Source organism: Microtus ochrogaster, unplaced genomic scaffold (genome assembly GCF_000317375.1).
Source record: "Microtus ochrogaster isolate Prairie Vole_2 unplaced genomic scaffold, MicOch1.0 UNK4, whole genome shotgun sequence".
Lineage (NCBI taxonomy): Eukaryota > Metazoa > Chordata > Mammalia > Rodentia > Cricetidae > Microtus > Microtus ochrogaster.
Genome location: NW_004949102.1, coordinates 11,744,475 through 11,751,577, shown reverse-complemented (window position 1 = coordinate 11,751,577; position 7,103 = coordinate 11,744,475). Strand labels below are relative to the sequence as shown.

At 42.9% G+C, this 7,103-nt stretch overlaps 1 protein-coding gene across 4 annotated transcripts in view; it reads left to right on the top strand.

Annotated features, from left to right (window-relative positions):
• Cnot4 (CCR4-NOT transcription complex subunit 4) overlaps positions 1-6,731 on the top strand; it is a 104,168-nt gene extending 97,437 nt beyond the window's left edge. For 2 of the 4 annotated variants that reach the window (XM_005365816.2, XM_005365815.2), the window contains exons 11-12: positions 4,468-4,680; positions 5,370-6,731. In XM_005365816.2, the coding sequence (XP_005365873.1) occupies positions 4,468-4,680; positions 5,370-5,671 (515 nt within the window). In that variant the 3' untranslated portion in view covers positions 5,672-6,731. The remainder of the gene's footprint in view (positions 1-4,467; positions 4,681-5,369) is intronic. The other 2 variants (XM_005365818.2, XM_005365817.2) reach the window with 1 other exon arrangement.
• The last annotated feature ends 372 nt before the right edge of the window (positions 6,732-7,103 follow it).

Here is a 7,103-nt window from a genome sequence, read left to right as displayed (position 1 = left end):
GTGTCCTGACGAAGTGCACGGTGTAGGAGCCTTTGATTGTGCATGACGAGAGCACAGGGAAAGAAAAGTGTACGTATTTGGGGCTTTTTGGAGTAACCGTGAGAAAGAACTTGAAGGCTGAAATATAAGATGAATTTTAGGACTGCTTTCTAACTGGGACTCACACAGGGTGTCAGGCCATTCTTTCAGAATAATTTAACTTGAAATATGAGTTCTCTGGTGCCAGTACTGCAGTCTGGTAGATGAAAACTAAGAATTAGGGTTCAAAATTTTATGAACCAGCTGATCCTACCCAAGTGTAAAGGAGCTGGAGGACTTGGCATATCTGTGAATTTAATTGTGTCAAACTATCTTAGTTGATAAGGCCTGTGTGCTTACAGATAGCCCTGCCAGCACTAATTACATACTTTAAAAAAAGTCAGTATCATTTTTACCATAAAATATATTTAGTGACTTGGTCTTCTTTGTACCTTGCTTGGTCTTTTCAAGTTCTGCTTGTGTGATTCCTTTCCATGTTCTTCTCACCCTTGCAATGTTTTGGCCACGGGCAGACATGCTAATCAGGTTGGCCACACAGCACCTCTGTGAGCACAGTGACTGTCATGGTTAGGTTCCTAAGAGACCTGTATACTTGCCCAGTTTCGGCAAGTTAGACATCTGCTGCCTTGCCTCATTGAGAAGTTTACTGGTGACCAATAGAGAAACACTTGTTAGTCATTTATTAAAACTGAATGTGCTTCTAATGACTTCTCTATTGTATCCGCATAGGGGTAAGGCAGTAGAGTTCAGCTAAGAGACTAAGTATGCCACATGTTCCAGGTGATATTGACAGGCAGCCCTAGAGCTGCTCTCTGCAGCCCAGTGACAGTTTGCAGCCCCGTGTTTTGTGTGCATCCTTAAAAGAAAATTAAGTTACACCCTATTGAGTCAGTGTGGTCCAAGTGCTGATACTGTTTGGAGAGGGAATGTAGCCTTAAAAGCAAAGGAGTCCCGTTTCTTTGTCCATGGTCCTAATGGGAGGCTTTGCCCCACCTCCCTCCCGTGATACTTAGAGTATCTGCAGACACATTGGATTGTCACAGCTAGCATCTGGAGGGTGTGGTGCTGGTAAGCATCCCACAGTGTGTAGGACAGCTAGCCACACGAGGATTGTAGTGCAGTGCCGATGGCTGCCAAGCCAGGGTGTGGCTCAGTGACAGCACGTACTATAGAAACAAACTTGGCTGTGTTTCCAGGGATGGACTTACTAGAGGTCTACTGTCAAAAGGAATCCAGGTCAAGCTGTGAGGTAGGGTATATGGAACTGTGTTGATGAGGTTGGTGGCCTTTGTCTGCACAAACACTCAGCAGCAGAGACGGTGTTGAAGTAAACCTTTCTCCTACGCTCTATACAATGTTTCCATCCCACAAGCTAAGGCTTTGGGTCTTGTCTTGTGTAGTGCTCCTTCCCTACACGTCTCCACTGTCAGCCACACATTGTGTATGCTCTGAAGCTTCCAGAATGTTTAGGCACCTGCTTTGTTTTGAGGGGTGGGGGGAGAGGAAGGAATGTTGTTTGTTTTTCAGTAAAGATTATTTCCCAAGCTCTCTTATATTCAAACTATCCTGACTTTATAGTTTCCCGTTGTTTGTGTGCCATGTACCAGAGATGACTGCCTTTGAGTAACACTATAGCAGAGTTGTATTATTTTGCAATCAGGGGAACAAATAGCCTTTGATTAGAAAGAAAGAAAAAGTGTTTTGTTTTTTTTTTTTTTTGTTATATTTAAAAAAATAGTTATTGGTTGGCGGCAAAGCTGAGATGTAGGGCGCAGGGCTCTTTGACAGCATTGTTACTAGCCTCATAGTAAGTTTCTCCCAAGTGTGGTACTCAGTAAGTGGAGGGAAGTGTTCTTTTGTTTTGCTTTTGCAGATACAAAGTAACAGTTAAGAAAATATTATGAGTGAGGTAAGGAAGACAGAAGCCAGTCGTTGACCTGGACCAGCCAGACCAGCCAGGAGGAATTACCGTCCTTCCCATAGTTACTCAGCATCTTTTTCCTACCAAGGCATTGAAGGTTTTGTTTCTCGGAGTTCAGCTTTGCTCCATAGAACAGCTTTCTAAGTTTATTCTCCCCTCAGTTTCACTGCTTTAGTTTAGTTTAGTTTTTAGTTTCACTGCCATACTGTGTCTTACCCACCAAACCTTCCTGTAACTGAACACAACCTATGATTTCAGGCTTTTTCAGGGGAATCTTGTTTATGTGTAGTGCAAGTTATGGACCTAGAGGGAAACACTGATGATTATATTTTCAGTTAGAATGTTTCATGCTAGGGATTGGTAGGTCCTGGGGGTATTTAGTATAGTTGATAGAACGCTTGCCTAGAATGCAGGAAGCCCTGGGTGGGAGTCCCAGCATCATGTAAACCTGGAATGCAGGAAGCCCTGGGTGGGGGGTCCCAGCATCATGTAAACCTGGAATGCAGGAAGCCCTGGGTGGGGGGGTCCCAGCATCATGTAAACCTGGAATGCAGGAAGCCCTGGGTAAACCTGGGATGCACTTGTACTTTCAGTACTCCAGAGGCAGAGGCAGGAGGATCAGTCATCTTTACTTCTATAGGAAGTTCAAGGCCAGCCTAAGATGCATAAGACCTTGTCTCAAGGAGGGAGGCTGGTTCTTGGGGCTTGGGGTGTAGCTCAGTGATAGAGTGCTTTCCTAGCTCACAAACAGTTCTGAATTTAGCCTCTAGTAACACAACACAGGGTGGGGGTAGTCTCTTGGCTACAAAATCCAGCCTGTTCTTTGAGGTGTGTTATTTCTGTGTCTTGCCCATCATCCCTGATAGACAGGCTAGTGATACTCCTATTTTCTTTGTTTCTTTTTAATTGTGGACTTTGTAGGGCCCTTAAATGTTTGACTCTTAAAAAAAAATTCAATTAATAGTCTACACAAAGTAGACCAAGAGAGATCTTGATAATAATATTTTTTTTCAAATATATCCCTCTGTCTGGTCTCGGGTTACCAAAAATGAGTTTTATAAATGAGGGCAACTTTTTTCTCTTTTGGGGCAATCTTTCCATGTTGCCATGGTTCCCCTGCCCCATTCACCTTGGGTATTAGCTAGGAGTCAAGCATGTACTGCTAAAAGATTAATAATAGAAAATGTCCCTGTCTGTTTTTTACCTATTTACCTCACAGAGTTGTGACGATCAAATGTACAGTGCTTTGTAAGTTGTATGACACAATGCAAAAGAAAATAGTATGCAGGTGTAAGAAGGATAAGGCTTAGGAAATAATACCAGTTGTGAAGTAAAGTTAAGTTTGAGGACACCGCCCCAGCCCCAGTTTCGTTTACCTAGTGTGGAGTGTTCTTCATTTCAGTCAGGTTCAGAGACGAGCTTTATTGCCTTTAGTTGTGTTTGTCTTCCATAAATGATAGTACCGTGAGATGCTACATTTGCTGAAACCTAGTAAAATCTGACCATAGGTCAGTGATGGGGTGAAGCAAAATTTGAAGAGAAAATTCTGAATTTATCAAAGAGCATAGACTGCCTGATCAATCATTGTCACTGTTGATATTATCCTCCATGTTGATTGCTGATCAGTTTTGTAGATGGAGATGTTTTTGCTTTTCAAAAGCTATAGCTGGTCATTTGATTCATTTTTATTTTCAATAAAACAGTTATTCTAAGGAGTTGTTAGACTTTACCTTCCCAGCCCCAAGTATTACATATGGGTTCTGCACAATAGTAAACCCCAGTTTAAACCACAGTTGATACAAACCCATTTTAAATCGGTAGTGACTTCTATTTGACAATATCCATAAAAGACTCTGAAAACCATAGGCTTAAACTCTGTGGAGCTGGAGAGGAGTGTAGAGCAGAGCTGAGACGCCCGGGACCAGCTCCACCAAGAGGTGCCCAGCCCCCGCTTGCTGCTCTTCCGGGGGAAAATGTCCTTTCCAGATTCAGAAGTCTGTTGATTGTCTGATTATCTGATCGTGCCCCTTCAGTGCAATACCAAGTTTATAATCAGGAGAACTTGGCTTTCTTTTACTTTTGGCTTATGTTTATTCTCCATAAAATGACTTTCTTCCTTTTAATGGACCCAGAAATGAGCTCCTATAGTGAACTGACAGAATTTTTTTTCTAATAGTGTACATCAACTGAGCTGGCTAAATAGCCTCACATCATGAAACTTTATCATGTAGCTGGTGCTGGCTTGTCACTGGAGCATTGAGCCCTGCAGCTGGATTACTGTAGTAGTCAGGAGGCCCCTCCCATCAGCCCGAGAAAGCTTCCTGTCCCTAAATTGAAGGCCCTGAGCTCACAAGCAAAGCCCTAACCCAGTTTGTAGGACGACCCATTAACGCTCAGTAAAGAAAGAGTAATTCCTCTCCCGCTTAACCACCAAAGAACAGCATATGTTTCTAACGTCAGCTTTTTATTTTTTTTATCTTTCATTTTTTTGTTGGTAAATCTCCCAGACAACAACAGTTCTGTAGAGAGTTTAAATATGAAGGAATGGCAGGACGGGCTAAGGGCACTTCTACCCAACATTAACATCAACTTTGGTGGACTGCCCAATTCTTCCTCCCCCTCCAACGCCAACCACAGTGCACCAACGTCCAACACTGCCACCTCCGACAGCGTGAGTTGGGACAGCCCTGGCAGCTGGACAGACCCAGCCATCATCACAGGTAACTTTCTCGCTCCCTTCAGCTCCACCCACAGCCATCAGTGGGGGCTTTTTGGTTTTGCACAAATTAAATCAGAACAGGGGTCTTTCTGACATGAGTCATGAGTTCCTTTCACAAAGCCTGATTCATTCTTAGGGTCATGGTGAACCAGTCAGCCTAGTTGTGTGCCTCGGTTGCTCCTTTTGGTGTAAGGTGTTACTAGTCTGGCAGCATGCGTGTATTTTGTAGGCCTCAAAGTACAAAAGGGTCTAACTGAGCCATGTTAAGAGAAACATACTCCACTCTTTATAAAGCTCCCTATATAAGGCTGTTCTTGTTCAGATCCCTGTTGGAGAAGGGCAAGTGCGATAGGGAAATACGCCATTTGCTTCTGGGGATCCTGGGCCTCTTTGGGGGGAGGCTGTTGGGGGATTTTTGGTTTTGTTTTTCTGCTGTTCCGCCTCTGAAAGTGAGGGAGTAAGTTCATAGTTGAAGAGGAGTGTTCATGCAACAGTAAATCTTGGTCATTGCTGGAAAAGAGAGAGGGTGGTTAAAAAAACATTTTTTTTTTAAGTTTCAGTTGGAAATTTAAAATTGTAATTCTTTTATTTCTCGGGTAAATAAATCACTCTTTAAAATTTAACTGAGTGCCTTGGTGCTCTTTCCTTACAAACTCACCGTTTTCTTTTTGTCTCCTGTTTCCTCTGTAGGTATTCCAGCATCTTCAGGAAACAGTTTAGACTCTATTCAAGATGACAATCCTCCACACTGGCTAAAATCCCTTCAGGCCCTCACAGAGATGGACGGCCCCAGCGCTGCCCCGTCACAGACTCACCACAGCGCCCCCTTCAGCACACAGATCCCTCTGCACAGAGCCAGTTGGAATCCTTACCCACCTCCTTCAAATCCGTCCAGCTTCCACTCCCCACCCCCAGGCTTCCAGACAGCCTTCAGACCCCCCAGCAAAACCCCTACAGATCTGCTACAGAGTTCAACACTGGACCGCCACTAAGCAAAGAGGGAGTTGGGAAGGGCAGGATCTGTCCACCCTGCCTCTCCCTCTCGGCCCACTCACAGCTCCCTTCTCATCTCTTACGTTCTGAAGAATCCAGTTCCTGGCCATTTTTTTCTCCCTACCCCAGATGTGATGCGCTCACAGCGTCTTTACCATCTTTTGTTTGATTGTAAAAGTTTCAGTTGATCCAGCATTTGAGTGAGTGACACTGTTGAATGGTTCTGGGGAGGAAATGCCTTTTTAAGCAGAGGAAAAAGAAAATCAAAAGGCAGTCTCAATACTTAGAAAATTACTGTGTGTCTGTCGCTCATAATAATGACATAGTCTGCTTAGCAGGAAATGACGATTAATCTCTAGGAAAGGTCAAGTAAATGCATTATCAACTGCAGACTGAAAACCAGGCTGATTGGAATGAGATTGCTAAATGCATGGGGGGAAAGCAGTGGTCCTGGAATCCATCTTGTATTCAGCTTTTCACTATTGCAGGAAAAATGCTTTTCATTTTAAATTCTTATTGAATTGATGGGAGGACTCAATTGTGTCATTAAGCAAAGGGAAGTTTATTGGTAGTGGATGGCAAGATGAATTATCTGTAGGATCTGGCCTACTGCTAAAGAGTTTATAAAGAGGGAGAAGTAAATTTTTTAAAGAAAAAAAATTTTTGGCTTTAGATTTAAATTCAGATGTTTTAAAGGAAAAAAGTATTCACAGATTTAATACCTATCCATAATATAAGAGCTGAATTATAAATGATTTCCTCAGTCTTTCTCCTCTGTCAGAATCTTTTTTTTCTTTGACCATAAGTCCACCTGGCAGGGCATTCTGAGCCAGCACTCTGGGGCCATCTGATCACCAACAGGAGCAAATCTCTGACCTCTTTGCCTGCAGCTTTTACTTAACCCTGTAGTTTCTGGACGTTTGTGCAGTATTGAAAAGACAGGAGAAAAGAAAACAAACCTGGTTATAACCTGATGCTAAAACTAAAAACAAGGAAATGTACCTCTTTCTTCAGAATTAAAACTAAAATCTTAAATAAAACAGAAAACTTGATGGTGACTACTGGGTGATTCTTGGTTTTGTTTTTCCAGTTTGTTCCTTGTGAATTTGAAATATTTTGTGATGCAATACCATTTTGAGTTTCCACTAGATTTTACATCTTCAACTACTGAGGGTGGTTTTGAAGGAAGTAGGAAACAAATAACAGTTCTTTTTGTCAGTTACTGCTAGTTTTAAGGATTATCAGCCTTCTTGCTGGCAGCAGTTCCTCTTCCAGTGGCTGTCATTAGCTGAGACCTCTACCAGGCTGCTAGAGATGCCAAGCAGAGCAGACCAGCTGTGAGGCTGCTTGCCAAGACAGGATGGGATCATCTCTAGGGAGACCTGGCAGGAGCATCAGGTGTCGATAGCATCCTCTTACCAATTACAGGAA